At 45.6% G+C, this 26,918-nt stretch overlaps 1 protein-coding gene across 2 annotated transcripts in view; it reads right to left on the bottom strand.

Annotated features, from left to right (window-relative positions):
• Positions 1-26,918, bottom strand: part of SPTBN1 (spectrin beta, non-erythrocytic 1) — a 503,123-nt gene that overhangs the window by 334,936 nt on the left and 141,269 nt on the right. Inside the window, exon 1 of one of the 2 annotated variants that reach the window (XM_078649482.1) lies at positions 333-822. The exons of the other annotated variant lie outside the window; for it this stretch is intronic. Coding sequence (XP_078505608.1) covers positions 333-441 — 109 coding nt within the window. The 5' untranslated portion in view covers positions 442-822. Of the gene's footprint in view, positions 1-332; positions 823-26,918 lie in introns of those variants that run through there. 2 annotated transcript variants of the gene reach the window in all.

Below are 26,918 nucleotides of genomic sequence, written 5' to 3'. Positions count from 1 at the left end.
GCTCTGGGCAGTGGGGCATCACATAGGCAGACAGTGGTATGCGCTCGCTCTGTATGCATTCCATAACATATTTATACTCCAAGTACAGCATTATGTATGTGCACACACAACACAAGTATATGCGTAAGCAGCATTATCTATCTACACACCCGCTCTCACACAGAGCAATTCTCCACAAATGTTCACTTGCCTTCTACAGATCTGCGCTCATAAAATCACCACTGAATTAATTCCAATCTATAGAATGCGCATGCAAAGACATCACGCAGCCGAGGCGCCCGCTCCCTGTGCCATAGCAACGCCGACAACAAAGCGGCGGGCGTGCAACTCACCTTGCAGCTGCTTGAAGCGCCCCTCCAGCTGGTTGTAGTTGTAGGGGACCTGGGCGGTGTAGGCTGGGGACATGGGCCCGGGCATGCTGGTCGCCCGCTGTAATTCCATTTAGGACAGATGTCGCGAGGGTGGCATGCACGGACACAAGCTGCTCGCGGCGCGCGCGGCCACCGGCTTCCTCGGACCTTCCCCGGGGAGACTCTTCAGCCTTCTGCAAACACAGCGCGCGCTTCAAAATGTGACACGGGGAGGCGAGCTTTGTGCAAATCAATCAATGCTGCAGCAGCATGCTCTTCACAGTCCGGGCAGGGGGAAGGGTGCAGCAATACAAAAATAAATAAATACTATGTACACATATGTATATTTTAGAAAAAAGCTTCTAGAGCATGCTGCTGAGAGGTGTGCCTGCCTTGCGCTCGTGCTCTCGCCTCAGAGCTCCCCGCGCGCACACCTCCCCAGCCCTTCCTGCCGGGGTGTAATTCAATCAGCAGCCACTCACGGTGTATTTAGTGCTGATGTCACTCGATTAGCATAAGGCATTGTAGAGGAAACCCAGAACGTACCAAGTTGTAGTACGAGTAGGGGGGGAGAGGTGGCAAAAAGAAACAGGAATCCACGTCGGACGGCTGCAGGCATATATTTCACGAGGTCGGTCTCTCACAAAGTACTGTGATGAAGAAGTACTGCGCGCTTTCAGAGCCCTTGCACGCATCAGTATGCACACTGTAAAATAGTACGCCCCTGGACAAAAGTGGTGGAATTACAACCTTTTGTTAAGAGCCTCATGTAACGGGAAAGTCTCAGATTACCGTCAAGGGGGAACGAGAACGCGTTTGCTTGAGGTACCTTTCAGATGGGGTTAGGTTTGATAAGAGATCATTGGAGAATGGGCCCCGCTTCATTTTAGAAGGCTGTACTGGAGCCACAAATCCTATGCAGATTACTGAATCTTTATGGATATTATTATCAAAATACTCATTCACAGGAATGGACATTTCTGTTAATTTCAGATTTAAATCTGACCAAAGTAGATTTTTTTTTTAAACATAGCATATCATGTAAAAAGTACATAAAGGGTAACTTGTAGTTGTGACCAATAATGGTGTGCCACATTTTAATTTTTTAAGTCATGTCACCTACATCAAACATCAGTATTATTAATGGACAATGGTCATTAGTTATCTTTGAGGAATCCTCTATAAACAGCTATCAGGACCACAAAGAATTTATGTACATGAAGCTATTAATCATATCATATACAAGAAAAAGACATTGGCAAAGCCAATAGGTCTTGCTTTTTTAATGCAAGTGCCAAGCTAATGCCTTTGCACATGCTGGACTAAACAAAAAAAAACAAATGGAAACTGGTGTGCCGCAATGTATGCGTCATGATGCTCCAGCAGCCATTCTGGAACAGGTTTTCTCAAACAAAATGCGCGTATCAAGAGAGAGAGAGGACTAGAAAGCTAGTCCGAGTCCCCGTAGTTTATATGTGTTATCAAAAGAGACTATCTTAAATATGACCAATATTGTTAGGACTCTGATTAGATTTGTCATGGGCACCTCGTTGGTGAGTTCATGAAGCCCTCACCCACCAACCTGGTTGGTGGCATGCTTCATCATTAGGCCCACCCAGTGACACCTAATGTGTCCCGGGTGTGCTACGACGCCTGATTACAGCGGAGCTGGTATTTTACTGAGAGTGCAGTGTGAGGTGTAAAATGAAGTGTGAGTTAACACTAAGGTGTTTCTCTAAGTGTGAGAGGGGGATTCCCTTCTCATATAATCGCTTAGATTTTGCAGCCAATGCTTCCAGGAGTGAAGCGGTGAGGGGTTGACCAGCTTTTCTAGTCAGAGCTTCCTTGTACCTGTTGCACCGTCCTCGTACTCCGGTAGAAACACTTATTACACTCCTTTTTAACCTGCACTACACTCTATTTTTAAAAAGGTCCTGAGGAAAGCCAGATTTAGTTTAAGGCACTGGCTGAAACATGTCGACCAACTGATGGATGTAGGAGGTAGTAACTCGCCTCCCTTAAACATCCCCAAGCCTTATTTTAACCGCTGACGGGGGCCCAGTTATTAAAATTTAATTTACCCTCGGGTACTGGGACCCTCGCCAAGCCGTTTTAACTCACACTTCATTTTACACCTCACACTGCACTCTCAGTAAAATACCAGCTCCGCTGTAATCAGGCGTCGCAGCACACCCGGGACACATTAGGTGTCACTGGGTGGGCCCGATGATGAAGCATGCCACCAACCAGGTTGGTGGGTGTGGGCTTCATGAACTCACCAACGAGGTGCCCATGACAAATCTAATCAGAGTCCTTTCTTAAACAAAAAACATACCAAGATGGCTGCCATTGGATGCTTGTTTCTGGTCCAGGGAAGACCAGCCTGGCAGTTCAGACTGGATGGTCAAGACTGATTTGCATTTGGCTGGGTCTAAACTGGAATGGCGTGGCGTGCAAAAAAAAAGGATGGATTTAACCCAGATCTGTGACAGGGGGTGAATGTTTGATTAATACAGCATTCTGTTCATCATCTGTTCTTTTTACTTTGTGACATAATCCTTGCGCTAGCATTCGGAGGCTATAGTGTCATTTTGGACTCTGGTTTTAAGTTTCATTTATTGTTCAAAAATGTTAGGCAGCCATTTTCAAGCAGTATATTAAAGAAAAAAAACCTTCGCTCGAAAACAAAAATATAAGAAGTGAGTGATCTGGTGGCAGTACAGCTTCCGAGCCCGCAGATTAGAAAAAATAACTTTACAAATAAAAATAGAAACAAATTAAAAATCAAGCTAAGACTGGAGAGGAACAGGAAAGCAAAGGATAAGCAGAGGCAAGAAGGGCGGTGAATATGTGAGTGAACGGATAGGGGAAAGCAAAGGAATATATGCTCCTATGGAGTGCTAAAAATAAAAGATTAAAAGCACGAGGAAGAGTCGGGGTGAAAGGCACAGCAGAAAGAGGAAAAAAATGTAAAACAAGTACACAAAGAGGAGAGAAGAAATAACACATGCACTCCAATAGAGTGTTAAAAGAGAAAGAGAAAAGTAGTTCCCCGATTGTAAGCAATGGAAGGATATAACTCATCCAATCAGAAACACTGTAATAAAAACCTATGCTCCAGGGGAACGTCAAACACAATAAAAGGAATGAAAGCAATTGAATAAGAAGAAAGGAAATGAGCTTGATAAACAACCCCACAACAATAAGCAATGGGCTCACCTGAAGCCCACTTTAAGTTTTGGCATTGAACACAAGTATTTTGGTAACAAACAGCTAACGCGGTCAGCACAAGCGGCCTCATCAATTTTTTTTCTGGGAAGAGGCATGTATAGATGTCCATTTTCTTCAGATTGTGACAGTGGCTTTCAGCCAGTCTTGTTTTTCAGCCTGCAGAGAAGCATTCTGGGACACATAGTTACATATTCCTTAGCCTTGGTGTGGGTCTCATGAGGGGAGGCCAGTTGACTGCAACAGAACAGTGTTTATTCATTGTACCATTGTTTTGAATTTATATAGGCATAATCAGCTATAAGTATGGCATTGCAGCCCTTCTGGTAGTCCATAACAGTTATAGCTAATCTCAGGGACAGCCATGTAACAGGAACTCGAGCATGAATGCCAACATCAACGTACCTTCCTGCCGCACACGTCTTTCTTGTTTTCACCTGTGCCAGACATTGTCAGGAAGCATGCCATATGGAAAACATTCCTTTACTCGTTCAGTCTCTTCTGCCCACGCAGCATCCAAACCTCCTCCAACCCGAACCGGTTTTAGGGATGTTTGTCCTGCATTACTTTTGCGCCTCAGGCTAATTTTGTTCAGGTAAATATTTGTTTGTGAGAGTTGTACAGAGCGCAATATGAACTGAATTGACTGGAGGATTTGTGGACAGCGAGCAAGAGATGGACGGAAATTGTTCAATCGTACAAACCACTTGCAGCTACTAAGGCCAAAAACCCCTCCATTGGTCTTTAAGGTAATGCGTGTGTTTGTGTGTTCGTATGTCATGCATTTTGGTATGACAATCCTAGCTGGGAAGGAACAGGGTGCTGTATAGGACAGTAGGAAACAACTGGTGGTCTACAAGGAAAATATTAGCATATTCGGCCGAGTTCTGTCTTTTATACAGGCCTCAGATAGAAGGAGCTAGGTCTTGAACGATGGGATTTCCACAAAAGAGATGAGCTTCAATTCTACAGTGAAGTGTAGGAGTTCATAGGCCCAGGAGGCTCCCAGTTATGGATCCCGCCCCCTTCCAACTCAACAAAATGAATGACATAACGGCAAGCGCTCTTCATACATACAGGTCATGTTGATAAACAGAAAGCATAAAATCAAAACAAACATTTGTAATCAAGCATTATCAAACAAAAATTAGAATTCTTAAGGCATTATCATATTATCAGGCCACAGCAAATGGCACACTTTTATCTAACAGATTCATCTTCATAAATAAATAAAAAATATTTACATCCAATTACAACTTTTTCGATTACAGGATACGTTGCACAGCACTTGGACCCATTTTGAGCTCATTTATGCCCAGATCACACAGGTAAAACCACCTGCATTCCCGGGGGGCGGTCCCGGCCTTCAGCCCAGACATTAACACATGCCATGACTCCGCTCCTCCCCCATTTCCAGATATCAAAGAGGTACATTGCATTGCATTTTAGCCACGGGGTCGGGAAATTAAGTGATTTGTCGAGAATCACAGGATGTTTTGCTGATGCTGGGAGTGTGTTGGGATGGCGTTTTAGATAGTGGCCCAAGAGCTTGAAAAGATTTGCCTCCATTACAGACTGGGAACGATTATGGAACCAGCCCTGGCATGTCCCAGCAGGGACATTTCAGTCAGTCAAGAAGTAAAATGTGCTCAGATACACTTACCAGCGGCTCAGACTGATTCAAGCATTTCCGTCTAACACCCTGTGATGTCTAGTATTTGTAGGCATTTTCACACGGCTAGCAAAACACAATCCCTATCCTGCACATGTATTACATTTCATTATGATAAAATGAGTGAATCAATTGCCTGTGTTCCAGTCCACAAAAATGAATAGCAGTTCTTGAAATGCCACCTTCCCTGCACCAACTGTGGGTCTCCACAGAAAGTGATTTGAAAACAGCTGGGCCGCAATCCCCACGCAATGTCCAACTGCTTCTGTGGCATACTACAACTCCTCACATGCATGTTCATTTGACTTCACCTCTAACATTTCATTTGGAGACAATATTAAAAAAAAAACAGTAGGTAATTAACTAATCGGCCAAAAGTATAGCAAAATATTTTTAAATCATTGCGCTACGCATTCATCATAGTGGTACTTGTCCATTGAATCAGGATTGAGGCTAATATAAGGTCAAATCGACCTTATCCAGTTCGTAGGCAAAGTTTGGCCAATGGCAGGAGAGCTTCTGCATCCAACAGTAGATGAAGGCAACCTGAACAATTACAAGACAGAAAATATCCAACAGGCAACCTCGAAGCCCATTGCTTCCAGCCGCTCGATTCATACTCGGGGCTTAACTTAGACCAATGCATACCTACCTCTGCAGAGACTATATTTTGTGAAATTTCTCATTACCACCACTGGAAATAGGTAGGTTGTGGTAGAGAAAGACTCTTAAAATGCTTCTAGTCTTGTGTCAACCTTACTAGGGTAGATAACAGACCTATGCACTGTAATGCAAATAAGGAAAAACAAGCTCGCCTGTGCCATTCTTGGCTAGCGAAAGGCAGCCAGAATTGGGATGCCGTGGGCCCCTCACACTGTTCACCATGCAGCACTAATGATTGGTAGTTATGTACCTGATCAACCTTTACAGTCTTAGTCAATGCCTTTGCCGAGCTAACCCTATCGTTGTTTTGAAATTAAAATATTCTTATCCTGGTCAAGCAATAAACTCACTTTGTGGAGGGGGCTCAGGATAATTCTTGAAAAATCTCGGAGTGCTAGCTTGCTCGCCTCAGTGCTTTTGCTCAAACAGCATTCTCAGGACATGCCAAGAGGGTACCCATCCATCGCGAGCATTGGTTGCAAGGCACAAGATTGTAAGATCTACATTAGGAGAGTGAGAAATTGGTTCAGAGTGAGAAAACCCAAATAAATTGAAGCGAGGAAATTGATGACGATGGCGAAGATCCATAACGAATGCAAATAAGACAGGCCAGATCTCAAACTGGCAATAATACAGCAAACAATTCTTTGAAGGATGTAATGGGTTCACGTCTTCCTTCAGAAACTCTATCAGGCCGATGCGGACAATTGCTGGAGGAAATTTGTGATGAAAACATTTGGGATTGCATGTTTACAAGAGTCAGTATACAGCACAATTCGAAATCTACAGCCTGGAAGTGTAAGTGATCCCTTTCAAGGCATTTACCATCATCCTATTGGTAAGTAGCAGAACAGGGCGTGTCATAACCGGACACTCAGGATGTTACTCAAGTTTTAGGATGAGAAAAGGAATAGCAGTGTAGATGCCTTCTCATTGATTCAGAAACCTTCCCAACTGGCTGCTATGGAAAATGCACACTTTAAATACAAATGCACAGGAAATGTTACTTATGTTGGAAGATAGGGTATGCGTCTTCCGGTTGAAGGTTTTGATTTCCATTCAGACTCAAGTGCCTTGAACTCCATGGGCGCAGTTACTGACACTGAAATCCCTTCTTGGTGGCTTCTGCTCTGTTGAAGATGCACACCACTTCAGCGATTGAAGAGCTCAGTTAGGTATACTCTACATATCGGAACAGAACAAATCGGATACATGCTTATGCATGCAATAGCCTCCCTAATCAGGTATGAAGTTAAAGGAATAGTCTCGAATTGGACTACCTAAGGGGAATCAAGTGCCTGTCCAACACTTGGCACCTGCGGCAAAGAAGAACATGGCTCAAGCATCTATTCCAGTGAGTGCAAGCTGGTTCCTGCAGTCCCGTAGCAAGACAATCACCCATGTTGCTTCCCCATGCTTCTCCATTGTGTGTCCCTACCACTGCCTCCTCTGAAGTGCCTTTAGAGCAAATAGATATCACCAAGATAAGTTCCCACCAACATTGAAAGCAAATGCTGTTCTTCAATGCCAGCATCACGTACCACGGAAAAAACCCAGTACGATCACTGAGAGTTGGGTAAGATGGCGTGTCCACATGCAAGCATGTGTCTGGCACAATGAATAGCTTCATTGTTACTGAAGCTTGCCCAGTGGTATGGGCAATTTATCATGATCAGCAAAGTGTGGGGGTTTGGGAGCCTATTTCATGTGTGTTCTCTACCATACAGGGCTTTCAAAAAGTACCTATTTGTATTGTATGATTAGCATTCATTTATGATACGGAACATAAGAGCAGTCATCTAACAAAATTTTTTTACAAATTCTGAGAAGCGACACCATCAGCAAGGTTAATACAGATTTGTGGGTTTAATCATGCTGATAAAGTGAACTGGGAGAAGGCAGTTAATCAAAGACTCGTCCGCAGCAGGGAGCTCTTGTATTTTCACATTTCCTTGGATCGGATTTCTTATATGGGGTTTCCTGTGCTAGATTTGCTCGGGCCTATTGATATGGGTACCAGTCTCTTTTGGTGATCTTCTAGGGGGAATGTGCTTACACTAAACATCACTTGACAATGGAAACAACCTCCGGGTTCCCAAGGAACACAAATAACCAGGACAAAGTTCCATAAACAAATCTAGTATCTAAAACAAATTTGAAATGCGCTAGAAAACGTAATAAGTTAGAGCTAAACCTGGCAGAACTATACGTGGTACATGAAAGACGGGCCACTTATAACGATCTACCGAATGATACAATTAATGCTGCTATGGTCCTTTATGGGAAAGTGTTCAAGAGAATTTAGGATAAAGCGTGGCCATCACTATGATGAAAATGCTTATTAAGCTTGTGAATAACAAAAGAGTGACATTGTTAAGACACCAAAAACCAGAAGAAGAAACTGAACAGTTTATTCCACCTGAGGTTACGGAAAAAATATTAAGACCGTAATTGGGTAATGAAGGAACAACCACCGTACCACAGGGAGAAGAAATCTAGAAAGCATAGAACAGACGAAAAGGACTACAAATGATTGCGGTGTCTTTTTTTACTTTTCCATGAAAATATGAAAATGTAGCAATTTCCACAAAAAAGCTGAGAATTGGACAGATAGAATAAGACTTTGTTTAATCAAGCTGTAGCTCAAACACCTTTAGCACAGACGGAGAATAGGATACTGCTACAAGAGGCACACCCCAAATACCCACTCAGTTTTTCAAAAGTAGTACAAAGGTTTTGTATAGCAAACTAAAACTCGCCTACATGGCTTCAATAGAAGGTAAGAAAAGAGAAGAGGCAAGAAAGAGAAAATACCATAAGTGCCAAGTTTGAAGGGATTACCACAAACATCAGAGGGGAAAGAGAGCCACCCGACAATAAAGAGAGAAACAGATGATATTGATTCTTCTACCATGAGAGACTTGAATGATGTATAAAATGCACCTTCCAAGCGAAAAGTGAATACTGTTAACATATGGGGACAAGCCTTTGATGAGAAAAAAATAACAATTTGAGCAAGAGACTTCTTTTCTGTCCATCACAGTTGTGCGATTTCCCACAACTACATATTGATTTCTCCAGATTCATAAGGAAGTTTAAATTAACTATTTTTTCAATGAAAAGGACAATATTAAACAGACCATTAACAATTTATGGATATGAAAGCACTTATCTATTGAATTGTTCATCACAAAAAGGGGGGGTCTGAGGAGATTTAAAGAACTGCAAGGGTTGTCTCCCCAAACTATACATAAAACATAATCAAGAAACTCTTGGGTCTAAAAAATAGGCAACTGTCAAAAACAAAGGCCCAGACAAAAAGGGATATCCCTTTAAAAGGACGATTTACCTCACCCACCGAAGTTGGTATGTATCATCATTGGGATTCTCCTTGTGCCTTGGTGCCTAGTCACAGCATGACCTACAACCCCCCTCTTAACGAGGGTGAGCTCAGGGATGGTTTTTTGTGGCGGAGGGTATGCCAAGGTAGTGAGGGTAGCAGAGCAAGTGTTGTGGCATGAAGGACGTTTGACTCTCTGCTACCAGGATGGTGAGTCCCCCTGAGCCACTTGCCAGGGTGAGGTGAGGCGTGTTCACCGACATCAGCGGGTACCACCAGTGAATCTACCACTTTATGATGACCTTAGAGGATCACTGGGTGGTTTGTGTATTTCATATCTTTTTTTCACTATTGTTTTGATTTACACACACTGAGCAGCAGCACTAACAAGTAGGTCCTGAAGAAAGCCGCTACACCTCTAAGTGAAACCTATCGAACACATATTGACATGAACTGCGGGTATATGTGTTTCCGCAAGTGCCCTGTTTTTAATCCTAGCCCATGGAAGCACGAATAAAGGGCTATTGCATACCTTGAAGCTTTGAGCTCATCACTGTGGTATTTAGCACACCATCCCTTACAAAAAAAATCCATGAACTCCTCCCTCACAGAAAGGGGTTGTAGTCCTTGCCGTGACTAGGCATCATGGCAAAAGGAGAATACCAACGATGAAGAATGCAACCTTTGGTGGGTGAGGGAATTCATAATTTTACATGGATATTCCTTAGTGGCTAGGTCTTTGTTTTTGACAGTTGTTTATTATTTTTCAGACCCAAAGGTTTCTTGATTGTGGTATACTTATCGAGCGAAACCTGAATGGATGACAACCCTTTTATAAATAATTGATGAAGGAAGGCCTTATGTAGCAACTTGTACATTGAATTGCGTACATGTGGTTAAACATGTCTTATGTATAATTTGAAAAAATCTCTCACTGACACTCATTTTCAGAAATCAAGAAACTTTGAAAAGTTGTCATCATAACCACAGTTAAAATCTCAGACTAGCATTGTATGCACATAAATATATGTGGTAGGCACCCACCTACTCTGCTGTGCCACAGGCAGTGAAATGAGGGAATGGCCAAATGTCCTACTCTGTGAGGGAAGTGTCTTTCTCAACATGCGTGTGGTAGTCTGATTCGTAGATGGAGCCAGGCCCGGTTCCAGGAATTTTTATTTGGGTGGGCCAAGGGTGCATTCAGGTGGGCCACTGCGGACCAGATTTGTCTCTTATATGTCTAGCCAGGCCTGCTTCCAGGCTCTCCTTTATCTCTTCTTAGTCTTACAAGGCCCAGTAAAATGCACTTTTTTTTACAAATCTCTTTCTAAATGTTATCACTCTCAAAAAGTGTTTTTTTTCCATGTAATGTCCCTTTAATGGGAAGAAGAGGTTTCTGAGGTGGGAGTAAGAGAGAAGTGACGAGTACTCTGGCTCTCTCTCTGCGAGCCTCCAGGGCGAATCCCTATTCATTACTACCTCCACCTGACCCTGGACTCTGCAGCACACTCTTACAGGCTTGATTAGCCACTTTTCTACCATCCCTCTTTAGTGCACCTCATCTCTTAGCTGACCTTGGGCCCCAGCCCCATATCAGCCACCATCCGGTTCCACTTTCAATGTTCCCAGAATTTTTTTTTTTTTAAATCACCTTCAAACTTGAAACATTGAATATAGCAGTAAATGTAATTAGCATGTACTTTAAAGCATGTTCCACAGTTGCCCTAATGACCTGACTGTTAATTAAATAACCAAAAACAGAAAGGCCATTACAGGGCCAGCTTTAGCGCTGGTGCAAAAGTCTTTTTTGGCACCCCACCAATGACCGCTTTGTACGTAGATACCTTTACTACCACCCTCCAACAGTGTCCCTCATCTCTACGTAGCTCCCCCCACCCCAGGACCTCCTCCTTGGATTCCCTCTTTGCCACCCTCCAACAATGCCCCTCATCTCTCCGTAGCCCCTCCCCCTATTGACCTCCTCCTCGGATTCCCTCACTGCCACACTCACCTCTGTAGCTCCCCACTCCCCCCTCCCCCTCTCCCCATCTCATGACCTCCTCCTTGGATTCCCTCTTTGCTACCCTCCAACAATGCCCTTCATCGCTCCATAGCCCCTCACCCTATTGTCCTCCTCCTCGGATTCCCTCAATACTACCCTCCACCGGTACCCCTACTCTCTGGAGCTCCCCCCCTCCACCCCATGACCTCCTCCTCGGATTCCCTCACTTCCACCCCCACCAGTGCTCTTCATTTCTCTGTAGCCCCCCTCTCATATGAATTTCATCTGTTGTATAGTGCTACTCACATCAGTGTAGGGTGTCACAGTACTTTACATCATGCACACATTATACAGAGTCAATAAATCAGTCTACAGGGAATGTCACATAAATGAATGAGGATTACAGGGTGTAGGAATCACGTCATCTGTACTGGTGGGCAATATATTTTAAGAGGGTTTAGTCTGGAGAAGTACAAACTCAGGATTTAAAGAGTACTCCAGTGGTTACGGGTTGGCTTTACTGATAAAAATGTATATCTGCCCGAACAAACTCCTTTTAGCAACATTAGAATATTGAAAGACTGGGGAAGTTCTAACTATATCACAACACAAAAACCGCGAAGTTTGTTTGAAGCTCTTTGATGACACTTCAGAGGTCACTGTCCTATTTTAGGATTGTAACTTCTGAAATGCAAGTAACTCAAAGATCTCAGTGACAAAGGCAGTAACCCACTGAGCTATCCACATAAAATACATACAGTTTATCTGCATTTAAAAACTACCAATAGTCAAATGACTGCTCTCCAGCAGGATCATAAATCACCAGTTATCTGAACATTTTATATTGTTGTACATCGGTGGCAGAGTCACTGCTAGGGCCAAGGCTTATGTTTGGGTGGGTCAACCTCATCTTTGGTTGGGCCTGGCCCACCCACTAGAACCCAGCCTAGATAGACCGCCACTGCTATCCTGGCTACGGCCTGGTACTCCTGTGCACTGTTCAGCACGTGAGTTTCCGCACGGCTACTGGTTTTCTGCAGGCCAGAGTGCGGATGGCAAAGATTAGTGTGTTGTGATAAGTTTGACACTGGGCGTGCTGGGCTGTGTATCCTAGAAGCTGCTTGCCTGTGATGGGCAGTGGTTTATGAGTTGAGATCTGCTTGGGTGTGCCAAGTGTCTGCTGGAAGGCGTTGTTGGGCATCTGCTCACTCGCTGGAGCCTCAGTGCTAAGGTTGCCAAATACTCGGCTGCCTGGTTTTGATCCAACCTCAAGCTGCTCTCTTCCATGACCCTGCACTCCCAGTCGCCTTACATCTCACTTGTAGATTCTTTTTCATCCTGAAGTTCTCTGTTTCCCTTTCTTTCTTCCCTTTCCAAGTTTGTCTCCCTTGCTTTGGGTTGAAGTCTGAAGATGAAAAATAAATCCCCATCTCCAAAAATGAGTGCTAGTTCCCACCACATTAAACCACTGGCACAAATTAAGCAGTGACTACTTCTGTAGTACCTCTCTGTAGAGCCCTGGCTGGACTTTGAGAGGCACATTAGAAAAGAGGGCCCAGAGGTGTAAAATATCCTCAACCTCAGAAACTGGCCAAAAAAATCCACGGCCAACTTCATGTTTTATTTGCCATGGGTTGTTTGAAAGAAACATTAGTCATCACCCTCTTAAGTGCTTTTCAGCGCGCGCTTATAATAACCCGCTTGAATGCTTCCCGCTATACACCTGTGACGGGTCTGCCCAGAGCACGCTGGGAGCCCGAGGGCTGCTTCCGGAAGAAAGCCCGCATGCCATGGCAGGCTGCGTGCAATTAGTGTAATTCCGTCACTCCTGCTTCTGTGCTAATCCCGAGCTTTACGCACACCATTTCCGAGCCGGGAAACCACGCGGCACCTGCTTTGAGATAACAGTGCGTACACTACACCCACAGGGCCCCGCCCTCGCCAAACAGGTGTTGCTATAGCTGCTGTGCACGCCTGAGGTGCAGCCAGAGATAAGCGCGAGGCCGCGGCTCACCTTATCAGCCGGGCCCGCGCGACGCAGCCCTTCTGAGCCGACAGCGGCCCTGACCAGGGTGGAACTTTCACGAGCACTGACAAAGCCAATAGGTCTCTCGTTGGCGTGCCTTTACCAATGCTTGTTTTGCATTGGTGTTTGCAAAACGGTATTGTTGGGAAAGTTACTGTGCTCTCATCAATTAACAAGCATTTGCAATGCAATAGGTCTCGCATTAGGAAAGTTTGAGCTATTGGTCTTGTAAATGACACATTTTTTATTTATGTGTTTGTTTTGAAAATAGCGAAATTAATAGCTTTGTCATTTTCAATGCCAATACTTTTATCTTTTGTAATTGTGACACCTATAGGCATTTGTAATGCAACATGTTTTGTATTTACGTGACTTAGATGTATTGATATTACAAATAACAATGGCTTTTAATTTTTTTAAATAATTAATACTTAAATAAAAGTTATTGTAACTTATAATGGCAATATCTTAAACTTTTGTAAATAACTTTTGTGAAGAATATGTTCAGTGTATTTTATTGTGATGAAAATCCAAGAACAGAAGTGAAATATTACCAACTTTTTGTGACATTTGTAATAAAGCTTGAAACATTGAGAGAACATATTTGAACCAGTTGTTGTTGAATGGTTGCACAGATTGATACTGTGGTGGCGCTGAGTGATGGTGTGGCGTTTAGTGATGTTATGGTGCCCCTGAGTGATGCTGTGGTGCCCCTGAGTGATGCTGTGGTGCCCCTGAGTGATGCTGTGGTGCCCCTGAGTGATGCTGTGGTGGTGCCATAGATTGAGTGAGGGCGATAGATAGGGTCAGGGCGATAGATAGGGTCAGGGCGATAGATAGGGTCAGGGCGATAGATAGGGTCAGGGCGATAGATAGGGTCAGGGCGATAGATAGGGTCAGGGCGATAGATAGGGTCAGGGCGATAGATAGATGTGTGCGGTTGTGTGTGTGCGGTTGTATGTGTGCGGTTGTGTGTGTGCGGTTGTATGTGTGTGGTTGTATGTGTGTGGTTGTATGTGTGTGGTTGTATGTGTGTGGTTGGGTGTGTGGTTGGGCGTGGTTGTGTGCGTGGTTGTGTGCGTGGTTGTGTGTGTGGTTGTGTGTGTGTGCGTGGTTGTATGTGTGTGAGGGTGTGAGTGAGGGTGTGTGATGGTGAGGTGTGAGGGTGGGTGAGGATGAGGCTGTGAGGGTGTGTGATGGTGAGGTGTGAGGGTGAGTGAGGATGAGGGTGTGAGGGGGTGTGAAGGTGAGTGTGTGTGGGGGTGTGATGGTGTGAGTGAGGGTGTGAGGGTGTGTGATGGTGAGGAGGTGTGATGGTGAGGAGGTGTGATGGTGAGGAGGTGTGATGGTGAGGAGGTGTGAGGGTGAGGAGGTGTGAGGGTGAGGAGGTGTGAGGGTGAGGAGGTGTGAGGGTGAGGAGGTGTGAGGGTGAGGAGGTGTGAGGGTGAGGAGGTGTGAGGAGGTAGGAGGTGTGAGGAGGTGTGAGGGTGAGTGAGGTGTGAGGGTGAGTGAGGATGAGGGTTTGAGGGTGAGTGAGGATGAGGGGGTGAAGGTGAGTGAGGGTGGGCGAGGGTGGGTGAGGGTGCGAGGGTGGGTGAGGATGTGAAGGTGTGATGGTGAGGAGGTGTGAGGGTGAGTGTGTGTGAGGGTGTGAAGGTGAGTGAGGGTGTGAGGGTGGGTGAGGGGTGTGAGGGTGGGTGAGGATGAGGGGGTGAGGGGTGTGAGGGTGGGTGAGGGTGTGAGTGAGGGCGTGAGGATGTGAGGGTGTGTGAAGGTGAGGAGGTGTGATGTGAGTGAGGGTGGGTGAATGAGGGTGTGAGGGTGACGAGGGTGAGTGATGGTGTGTGAGGCGGAGGGTGTGAGGGTGAGGGTGAGTGAGGGTGAGTGAGGGTGTGTGAGGGGTGAAGGTGAGAGGGTGTGAGGGTGAGTGAGGGTGGGAGGGTGAGTGAGGGTGGGAGGGTGAGTGCGGGTGTGTGAGGGTGAGTGCGGGTGTGTGAGGGTGAGTGCGGGTGTAGGAGGATGAGGGGGTGAGGGGTGAAGGTGAGGGGGTGTGAAGGTGAGTGGGGGTGTGAGGGTGATGGGGTGTGAGGGTGAGTGATGGGGGGGTGAGGCTGAGGGTGTGAGGGAGAGTGAGGGGGGGTGAGGGTGAGTGAGGGTGTGTGAGGGTGTAAGGGTGAGTGAGGGGGTGAGGGTGTGAGGGTGAGGGATGGTGTATGAGGATGAGGGGGTGAGGGGGTGAGGGGGTGAGGGTGTGTGAGGGTGAGGGGGTGTGAGGGTGTGAAGGTGAGTGAGGGGTGAGGGTGAGTGCGGGTGTGAGGGTTGTGAGGGTGAGGGGTGTGTGAGGATGAGGGGGTGAGGGGGTGTGAAGGTGAGTGATGGTGCGTGAGGGTGGGTGAGGGTGCGAGGATGTGAGGGTATGCGATGGTGAGGAGGTGTGAGGGTGAGTGAGGATGAGGGGGTGAGGGTGTGAGGGTGGGGGGTGTCAAACTGAGTGAGGGTGTGTGAGGGTGAATGAGGGTGTGTGAGGGTGGGTGAGGGGGTGAGGGGGTGTGATGGTGAGGAGGTGTGAGGGTGAATGAGGATGAGGGGATGAGGGGATGAGGGGGTGAGGGGGTGTTAGGGTGTGAGTGAGGGTAAGGGTGTGTTGGTGAGGGTGTGTTGGTGGGTGAGGATGTGAGGGTGTGTGATGGTAAGGAGGTGTGAGGGTGAGTGAGGATGAGGGTGTGTGAGGGTATGAAGGTGGGTGAGGGTGTGAGTGAGGGTGGGTGAGGGGCGAAGGCGAGTGAGGGGGTGAGGGTGAGTGAGGGTGTGTGAGGATAAGGGTGAGGGGGGTGAGGGGGTGTGACGGTCTGAAGGTGTCTGAAGGTGTGTGAGGGTGTGTGAGGGTGTGTGAGTGAGGATGAGTGAGGATGAGTGAGGATGAGTGAGGGTAGGGTGAGGCGGTGTGAGGGTGAGGAGGTGTGAGGGTGAGGAGGTGTGAGGGTGAGGAGGTGTGAGGGTGAGTGAGGGTGAGTGAGGGTGTGAGGCCTGCAGTTTTGGCCTGCAGGTGGCGATAGGCGACCACGTCCCGAAAGAAGGTTCACATCACAGGAGGGGGATAAAAGTTTGCGGCATTTAAAAACCAGTGGCTTACATAATGTCATCGACTTTCACTTAAAATAGTCACTCTCAGTGAGAGACGGGTAGATTCCATGTGCTGCAAGAGGGCCTGTAAGCCGACATCACAGGGTGTGGATAGAGGGGAGGGTGTAAGTAGGGAGGGAGAGCGAGAGCAGGGAGATGAGAGAAGAGTTGAAGAGAAAGGCAGAGGGGAAAAGAAATTGTATTGAGGCGGTTGATATAAAGCAGAGAAGAGAGAAACAAAGGGGCAATATGTAGGAAAAAAGGCTTCATTTGTGTAGCTTTCGTGAGTGTCTGCCACCAGGACAATTAAATTCACTCAGTGAAGGCGCTGTTTAACAGTGGGCTATACAAAACTAATCTATCAGGTTTTTTTTGCGTAAAGTCCAAAATCATTGTGTTGTTTGAAAGTTTATTTGTTCAGGCAGTCCTGTATTTTTAGTCATCGCCACTTGTATGTTGGACCGGGGAAACCCATGCTTGAATGGGAACAAAGCTAAGTGCCTACTGTAACGCACAAAGGAATCTATTTCTTATATTCATTTTATTACAACGACATAACTGCCGCCTTCTACTCGCAGTGAAGTGCCTCTCAAAAAGTTTCATACGTTATCAAAATGTCACTCATATAGTGAGATGCGTGATGAGAGATAGCATATGCGGGTATGGGATAAGAGAATCAGTGCATAGGCTAGTAATAGTGTTTATAAAAAAAAAATTTAAAAAGACATTTACCGTAAACCTCTTGTGCTCGTCTGATGGCTCTGATCGTCCAGCGGCTGTTCCAGCGAAAGCAGGCCGGGCTGGGCGGAAGTCAGGCAGCCCTCCTCGAGACAGAGGCGGGGCCTGACCAGAAGCAGGAAGTCGACCGCGACCGGAGCTTCCCAGGAGGCAGGCTGCAATGGCTGGCGCAAGGCTCCGGAGCAGAGAGAGGAGAGCCCTGCGTGCAGCCGGCGTCCGCCCGGGAAGCCAAGGAGCGGAGTGCCAGTGTCCCTGTGCCCGTTGACGCCGGAGGGAGCAGCCCGGAGCGGGACGAGTAGAAGTCCGGGTGAGTGGGGCTCCGTGCTTGCGTGTCTGTGTGTATGCAGGGGGCGGCAGTGTGTATGTGTGTGTGTGTGTGTGCGCCTGCCTGTGCGTGCGTGCATGCAGAGGGGTGGGGGCCACTCATTTAAATTTAAAAGTAAATATGACGCCAAAATAATAAATAAATAAACCAGCAGCTTGACCCATTTATTCACTGTGATGCTTCCGATAATTAAAAATGTGCCTTTACAAAGAAGTGTTTTAAAAAGAATACCAGCGTGCATGTTCATTACAAGACGGCTAGAAATAATTACTCATGATGTTCAAAGCAAGCCTGTTCATTTCAAGCTACCCTCAGCCAGCCTCGGAAAAAACGAAAGTAATACAAAAGCGAAACTGACACTGCCACTGCAGACAATGCTGCGCGCTCCCGAGGTGAAATCCGGCACTGAAAACGCTCGTAACACTTTGGTGTCCACTCTCCTAAAAACGGATCACATTAGTTGTCGAGCTGACAGCATTCATGCTTCGCATGAATGCTAACGTCAGCTCGACCTAAAAAGGTAAGGCTGAAAGTGAAAATATTTATTGGGTTTCAAAAAAGTACAAATTACAATAGTAGTCCCCTCACTGAAGAGAACTACTTTCTATGGGGATTATCCTCTAGCGATAGAGCAGAATGCTGTCACTCACAGTGAAGTTAGCCAATGGCTGAAGTGGGCTGGCCCACTGCCCCTACTGTATACTGCAGTCAGCTGAAGAAAAATGTGAACGACACAACAAAAGACCAACAGATGAAGTGGATTAGCGAAAGACACTATTAGTATATTATACTTAAAAATGTTGTAAAATTTAAATGTCTTGGGTAAGACCATACTCAAAAAAAGAATCCCGTACAGGCTCGGAAAAGAGATGAAGAAAAGCCACTGTTTTATACTGTTTTCCTTTTTGATAATCAGACAGTTTAAGTTTAGTTAAACGATACCCTCTGATCAACTGGAAGAGAAATGTAAATAGAAAAGTTACCACCAAAAATCCCTCAGCAATCTTTGTCCATGGCCATTAGTGTGGTGGACAGATAAGGGAGGAGAGTATGTCCTGGGAAGAATTTGACAAATTTAGCATGGGGCGTTGTTGATCACAGAGAAGTATGCATCAATGAACTTCCACAGCTGCCAAGTGGCCCATATTTAATGCATGAGACTTTCCAAGGTATTCATGGATTTCGTGTGTGTCTGAGCGGGAGGAGTGTATGTGACTGGTTGTTCCAGTGAAGGTATTTAAGAAAATACTCGGGTCAAAGGCTGCTTAGCGAATTTCTGTTCTGTTTTTTGCATAAGGGCTTACTTGGGTTCTCTAGCCCGGTCAAAATCACAAATTCCTTGCAATTGCTATTGGTCAAGCAAAACTATATCGGGTGTTACACCTCGCCCCTTGTTCCAGGTTCCCTTATCAACCTGTTCTCTAGGGTGCCTGTTCCCAGGATTATGTGGTCATTCTAAGGTTACTAGCTTTATGTTTTTAATACATTCTGCATCATCCTCTTCTTAGCATGGTTACAGTTATGGGCTCATCTGTCCGGTCCATGGCGTGGGCTTGTGGTTTAACAGTCCATCAGCCTGTTAGTATCCAGAAAAGGAGGGATTCAAGCATGTTCCAGGTTGTAGGCGTGCAATAGATGATAGACACATAAATGTTTATGCGATTGCATGCTGTCCACCCTCGTATTGATCTATCACAAGTGACAGAGGAGGATGTTTCTATTCATGTCACAGGTGATGTTGAGGGTGTGAGTGATATACTTGTGAGGACATGCAGATGGCAGTGCTGTCTGGTCTCTCTGGGTAGTTGACCTGTGTTTTTAGTCTATCTCCTCTGATCTAAGTGGATATGATGGGTTTTCAGGTTGTTATAGTCTGGGTTGGTCTGGACCCATGTTTTAGCAAGTTATGCACTGTCAATGGAGTGAAATGTAGGGCTTGTGGGTTGTTTGGTGTGGTTACGTATTATGCTACGGTTGTGTTTGCCGTGACTTGTGGTGATTGTTGTGAGTGGTGAGGTGCATTCTAAATGCTGTGTCAGAATGTTCTGTGGGTGGTGAGCATGGATTGGTGCAGTGTGAGTAGGATTTCTTCCATGCAGTGCGATTAGGTGAATGGTGTTTGATTGCTGGTGTATTAATGAGTTTGCCTTGTGCCTTGTTGGCGGGTTGACGTGTAATACAATGTTGTGTAGTGTTGGCGGGGTGTTGGGATGTTTTAGGTGTGATGTTTGTATGGAATAGCGAGGCACATTTGTGGTGGAGTGCTTATTAATGTGGAGTCCTTTGTCAGTGACATTTGTTGTGCTTGACAGATATGGGTGCATTGTTATGAATCGTTGGGCATGTGGTGTGTGGAGAGTAAAGATATTAACCCTTTCGGTGCGGCGCGAATTCCGCCGAGGTGCGGGGAGCTAGGGGGCGGCACTTCAGTGCTCATGATGGCACCACGCCGTCATGAGTCACGGGCGGAGTGTGCTCATGACGGCGTGGTGCTGTCATGACCCCGTCCGCTCATTAATTCGCTCGCACAGGCGGGGAAATTAGTGCCGCGTGGGTGGAGTGGCAGTGGCATGACGGCACCACACCATCCTGAGCACACGCCGCCCGTGACTCATGGCGGCGTGGTGCCGTCATGAGCACCCAACATGTTAAGATATGAATGCTTCCAAGACAAGGATGATTCCGGGCTTTGTGGATCCTGGTATCCTCCTATTCCAGGCTCGCGGGTCTTAGCCCAATCTCGCATCCTCAAGCAGCAGGTCAGAAGTATGCGAGCAAACCTCAATGCCACAAGTGAATTCTACCCCAGAGTCAGCCGTTTATCTCCCAAGCATCCTAAGTGGAATCCTCACTTTCTTCTTGACATCCTCTATAGGGCAATATAACCAGAAAAAATAGTTGCCCATTAAATGAAACAGAACCCAGTGGGACACTCTACGATTGTGCAACTTGTGCACGGACGTACCGAGAACACAAAGCAGCCCTGGCAATATTATTAGTCGGGGGGGGCTGGGCGAGGATGCAAGTGTGAAGCACTGCTGCTTAACTAAACCGGCCACCAGCACTGCTGCTTTTGTTACTGGGACCGATATTGCAGCACTGTTGCAAAACCGACCCTCAGTAACCAAACCGTTCCCCACCCTTCCAGCCTCAAGGGGAACCCCTGATGCCCGCTTCGGCCAGGGCCGCTCTTAACTTGTGGCAGCAACTCCAATTAATTTTCTTCAGGTACCTCATTGGTTGGGCTCAGACACCACACCTAGCAGTGTGCTCCTGTCCCCACCCCATCACCCTGATAATTGTGCATTCCATGTTTAACAACTTCAGCACTGTGGACATTTCCTCTATGTCTTCTTCTTACCACCTTTTCATAATATCATATTGCTGGTGGGGACACTTATCTTCTTTTTAGGTCATGACTTGACTTGGACCAGTTATGCTGGCGTGTGACCAGCTGGCCTCCTCCTCAGCATTTCAGCCACAGTGTTCGAGTTCTAAATAATTTTCTGTTCTGATGACACCCTCACGATTTTGTTTAGGTGTTAAAACACTGTAAACAGGATGGTGAACTGTCATGAGAAACCTATGCCCCTGGACAAAGGTCAATGCTGTCCATGTTGCGTTTTTATTTATCCTGTTAGCCCTTTTTGTACATACATATGCTTTTTATTTCACAATATCACACTGCGTGATCACTGGAACATTGAACACCGTGGCTATATTTATTGATTGTTTCATATATGCGCTAAAAGTGTTTTATTACAAATTTGTATTGGCAGAGATTATATTTGTTATTTTTCTCCAAGACGGATTTGCTTTGGAGATAAATTAGAAAAGCTCAGATGATTTTATCCAGTGAAATTTATTAACTTTGGAGATTAATTATACCCTATATATTGTTATTTAGTCTTTAATTATACTACGAAGAGCCACTGTCTTCTTTTGAGGATATACAGCAGACTTTTCTTATTCTGTAGAGTGCGCTGGTCTTGGGGCGGCCTGCAGTCCCGCTCAGAAGGGACCTGTCTAGGCAGGGCGGATTGGACTGTTCCTGTGGAAGCAGGACCAAGGCTGATTTGCATATGGCTGGCTCCTGTCCGAACTAAACGCGAGGTGAAGGGTAAAAGCAGAACCATAAAAAAGGCTAGACAAAATCATTGAAGCTTCCAAACAGCTTCAGGTACAAACACAGAAGAGGAGAGAGAGAAAAATAAAGAAAACATGTTTTCATATAATTAAAACGAAGACGATGGGGTGGGCCATCATGACATAAGAGAGACTGCAAAAAAAGTATATTTTGGAGGGTATGGAGGGTGTGGAAACACTAAGACTAAAAAGAAGCCAAACTAAGAGGACTATATAGTACTCGATAGTAGAGGATGGTGTGCATGGTGCAAATGCAGTACTAACATCAGTGCCACATAAAATATCCATGTTCCAGACAAAAAGTGTACAATAACATTACAGGTCTCTCGCGATACACACACTTCTCTCTGTTCTCTTTCCAGCTTCACCGGGTAAGGGAGCCACGAATATCATAATATTTGCTTGGTGCCTAGGCCATGCTCCACACCCTGTTTCTAAGGTATCCCTGCCAAGTTGTGCAACAGATTATACAGACTTGCCCTTTAATGTTCACAATCGGAGGACAATTGGTGAGATCGCACAAGCATTTCATCAGCTATACATGTAAGCATATCTGTGTCCAACAAAAAATAAATCACACAAAACCACATACAATAAAAACAAAAAAAGGCTAATTACAATTGGGTATAGCGAATATACATTTGATTAAAGACGTGCATAGCTAATTATAGGTTCAGATACAGATGCAAATGATGTACACAGACACACATATAGACAGCCATGTATAGTAAAACCACAAAACAATGTAGAGAGGTGGGTGCTTGCAAAGAAATTTGGCTTGATTGGGAATTTTGCTATTAGACTTTGCACCCACTATTGCAGTGTTGAGCCTGCTCCGCTAAAGGGGAGGAAGAAATCCATCCTATTTGGATTGCTCTGCCAGAACAGAGGTGGTTTCTCCACCAAAGCGTCAGTATTCACCGTATGAGGAGCATCTTTGGAGGGTTGAAGGGGAGAACCTCTAGCAGAAATTACACCAAGGTCCATGTGGAGTGGTGAGATGTCTGCCACCAAATGTAGGCACTGGAAAAGAACCCCCAAAGTTGGCTTACAGTGCCAAAGCCCAGATACTCCGTTTCACTCTGCTGTTAGCTAACCAAAGAGGCGTTTTTGGCAATGACTGTCAGATGATAAATTTGCTTTTTTGACAGATATTCGTCTCTTTTCGAATTCAGGTCTTTTGTGTCAAATGAACAGAGAGCAATAGGTCATGATGGCTGTGCACATATATGCATAAAGACTTATTGCCAAATTTTCGGGTAAACAATGCCACAATAAAGAAACGGAGGTAGCAAATTTGATGTAATCGTCTAACAGGTCACGGAAGAAAGCAGGGTATTTATTATAAGTGTCGTGCTAGGGACAACTGTTTTCAAACTAGAAGAATATTACGTTTCCCTTAAATGCAGCAGACTTGCAGCATTACACTGCGAGGTGAGACTTGTAGGCTCTGCCTTTGATATGGAGGAAAGAATATCCAATGTATCTTTCCACTTCAAAAAGATCCAAATAAAATCAAGACTTCAGACTATGTTCATAAAGAAAGAAAATCTCGGCATGAGAAGACAAGATACAACAAAGGGTACCAAAGCTGTTCTCAAGAAGAGTGGGGCGCGGTCTGAACACACTATGCGAAGATGGGTCAATGGCTGAGGAGACTATGGATTGGCATGGTACCATTTTAATCTTTTTAAATTAGTTTTGAAAGAAGTCTCAGATTCTACCCATTGAAGGAGCAACTAGGGGATCGGGAGAGAGCATTTTAGGACAGAACGGACAGAAATTTTGCAAGAGCCATTTAACTCAGACAGTAACGCAGGGAGAATCGTATGAAAAGTTAACCTGAACATATGTATGTAGGCACGGGTAATTGTGCATCACAAACCTCAACATAAACCAATGGAGTGTAATCGTGTAGCAAGGTGTGCGGTGCACTCTAATCTAAGCAGAGAAACAACCCGTGGAGTTGGTGGGCCTCCCATATCCCGGGCTCTGGTGCCACTGAGCCTGCTGCACTGATAGCTAAGCCCCTGATTTAGTGATGTATGTGGTAGAACGGGGTGCACATTAAGGCTGCAGACAGAGGGGAAGGTCTTCCATTGCTGTCTGGCGCAGAGAGGGTCTGTCGGTGGTAATCGGATGCCACACACTTCTTATAAAGGTGACAGTCATGTGACTAGGGTCCTAAAGACTGTCGATAAATTAAACAAAGCCAGCCTGTTGCTTCACCCTAGATCTTCGCGACTCTAGTTCGCCCACGAGACACTCATCTGACTTGTTTCCTTCATGCAGGGTACTGACAGTTTCCTTTTCAGAGGCTTGGAAACAATAACTTGGCGAATGTGTTTTCTACTGACCCCATTGCTGGCGAGTGGGGTATTTTGTTGACTGGAATGTTATGTACAGAAGCGCTGTCCTTCCCTCCATCACAAGGTTTTCATGTGCAAGCCCTGCAGCTGTTTTTGAACGCCGCATTTATTCCGAAGTTGAAAGGACTGTGCGATAAAAGTAATCCTTAACTAATGTGTTTTTAGCATTACAGAAGCAGAACAGCACTCTTTCCAACACATAAACAGCTGCAGATTATAAAAACCAAAATATTTTTGGAATGTATGACGACACAAGCATAGATAAAATGCTTTCATGATTTCTACTTTAATGATGGCATCTACATCAACTGTTGGACGATCTGGTTCTACTCCTTCCTGCAGCAAAATCCCATTTTGCAGCCCCCAATTCTGTTCATTTTATATCAAGCCACTAACTTTTCAAGAATGGTTTGCATTGGATTTTTTACTTTACTGGTTTGGTCTAGCTGAAGTCCTACAAAGTATGAAGTTGATTGGTTTTAGTTTAAAACATGTTACCACAAGGGGTAAGAACACACATCAGCTTTACTTGCCACAAAAGTTTAACAAGTAAAGTCGGAACTGTTCACTATAGCATGCTCATAATATTGTAAGGGAATGCCTCATTTTGCATTTCCACCCCCTCATTTTAGGTCTGATTTCTGGACTGAGGCTGCTGTTTTTTTTTACATTGAGAATGCACGGAGGGAGGCCTGCTAACCAGACCGCAGTGCCATTTGTATGTCGAATTGTCTACCACAATTGGCAGAGGCAGAGTAACTTATAAGTCCCTAGTATATGGTACCCAGGGTATGTACGGCAGAGTGTCCACCCAGGGCTGTTGCACTGATTGTCCCAAACTGTGTGTGACAAAATACAAAATGTCTGCCAGCCGCTCTGCACACTGGAATGGCAGTGGTGACACTGCTAGTTCGACTGTGCCATTCAAACTAATGGCAAAGCCCCCACTTCCCTTAACAATAGATGTAAGTCTCCCCTAAGGAAGGCCTATCGAGCCATAAGGCAGGGAGCGGTGTATTATTAAGTAGGACATGTATCTTATATCTGTGTCCTGACAACAACAAATCGTAGTTTTGCTGAGGAAGTGTTAGTAGCTCCATTGGCTAACACAGAGTTACCGGCTGACCACACAGCTCGGCTCACTTCTGAATGGGACTTAGATGGGTACTGAAAGGTATCAAATAATTTGCAGCATTACACCAGATTTGATGCCCAAGTCGAATTTAATATCACTTTTAAAACAATGCAAAGACCCAGTTTGTCCGTTGGCCTCACACGGTCACTGTCAACCAGACAGATTTTTGCCCTCCTGGGGAGTAGTGTGAATGACTCCCAGGCTTAGGAACAACAACAACCTACTATAGGGCAATGTGTTACCTCCCCTTCGCAGGAAGCCTCTCAGGCTGTTGGCCCAAAAGGTGAACTGCAAATGCAAAACCGCCTTTGGTGGGCAAATATCCATCACACTCTTGAGATACAGCCCTTTGGACAAGTAGACAGGCTGGCGGCGGGGACAGAGAGGGGAGACCAATGCCCAAATTGGTATCCCCATGGGCATGTAGCCTACAGGTGACCACACCTCTAGGGTAAGCTACCAAGCTTCTAACATCCAAGGAAGGGTTCAGGCATCTTTGGAGTGGGCAGAATAGTGCCCACTGGGATTGCTAGATGCCCCACATAGCCAGAAAGCCATCGATAGGGTCCACACCATCCCCTCAGGGCACTTTCGAGGGATAAATATGGCACCCTGAACCTCAGATCACCTTGGAACTGGTAAGAGGACCGAAGAAGGCCTGCCTTGTTGACCCCAGGACTTGGAAAAGAGAGTCTGCACTTTCTGCTGGACTGCACCTACTGCATCTTGGGCTAGCATAGAGAGGACTGTGCCTGTGGCTCCTAGCTTGAGGAAAAGTTGCTCCTCAGACCCGGGAAGTGACTCCAAGAGTCAGTCAGCTGACCCCCTAGAACCAGGGCCAACAAAGCTGAATTAGCCCAACTCAGCAAGTCAGTAGCCACTCCAGAAGAATCCCCGCTGTCTGCCGTAGGGCGCTCCAAGAGACCAATCCTCGATGCCCCAAAGTTTCTCCTGAGTCAGCCAGACCTAGGAGTGTTGTCTGAGTCCAGATTGGTCACCCAAGAGGAAAAACAGCCTCCACAAAGGAAAATCGCTGGCAGCACTGTGGATGGAGATTGGTAGCCCAGATGCAGCTGGACTTCTACTGTCTCAAAGAGGACTTTGAGGAAAAGTGACCTGCGGCCAAAGTCACCCCACCTGACCCGTGGCCTGAGGAATACCCACAAAGGCACCCCCACCGACTGCACAGCACCCAGGACTTCCTTGAGCATCTTCCATCTCCTGCATCCGCAGCGTCACGGCCACTCAATCGAAGTCTATGGCGGTCGTCCTGTAAAGTTTGAAACTGGAATGGAAAACACCTTGGTCACCAAGGAAGTGTCCAAATAATCCTTCCCCTTCCCCTCAGGCCTTAACCCTGTTGGATTTGGTTGCCAGAATAGCCGAGCTCCACATTTACAAACTTTTCAAAAGTTTACAAAAAATGTACATTTACCAATGCTAGTTTGAGGCGAAACGAAATTTAATTTTCAAAAATATGTATCTCCAGAACCCTCAAGTGGATTTTGCTCATCTAGGACTCTAAAAATGAATACAAATAAAATCTATTTTTTTAAACTTGTGTCAGATTTCATTCTTTTGTGTGGCTTATTTCGTTGTTTGGTACTTTAAATGCTTTACACTAGTTCCTTTGTTTAAGCCTTGCTGCTCAAAGCCACAGCTACCCGGGGCTGATCTTGAGGTTTTACAAACAAGTCTGACTTGACTCAAGACAGTGTTTTGTGAGTGTGTTACACGTAAGACTGCACAGCCATACCATATAATACACCCAAATCCTCATATTTTCATATTAATAAATGTA

Source organism: Lissotriton helveticus, chromosome 6 (assembly GCF_964261635.1).
Source record: "Lissotriton helveticus chromosome 6, aLisHel1.1, whole genome shotgun sequence".
NCBI classification, from domain to species: domain Eukaryota; kingdom Metazoa; phylum Chordata; class Amphibia; order Caudata; family Salamandridae; genus Lissotriton; species Lissotriton helveticus.
The sequence above is the reverse complement of the archived record's forward strand: the minus strand, read 5'-3'. Positions and strand labels throughout refer to the sequence as shown.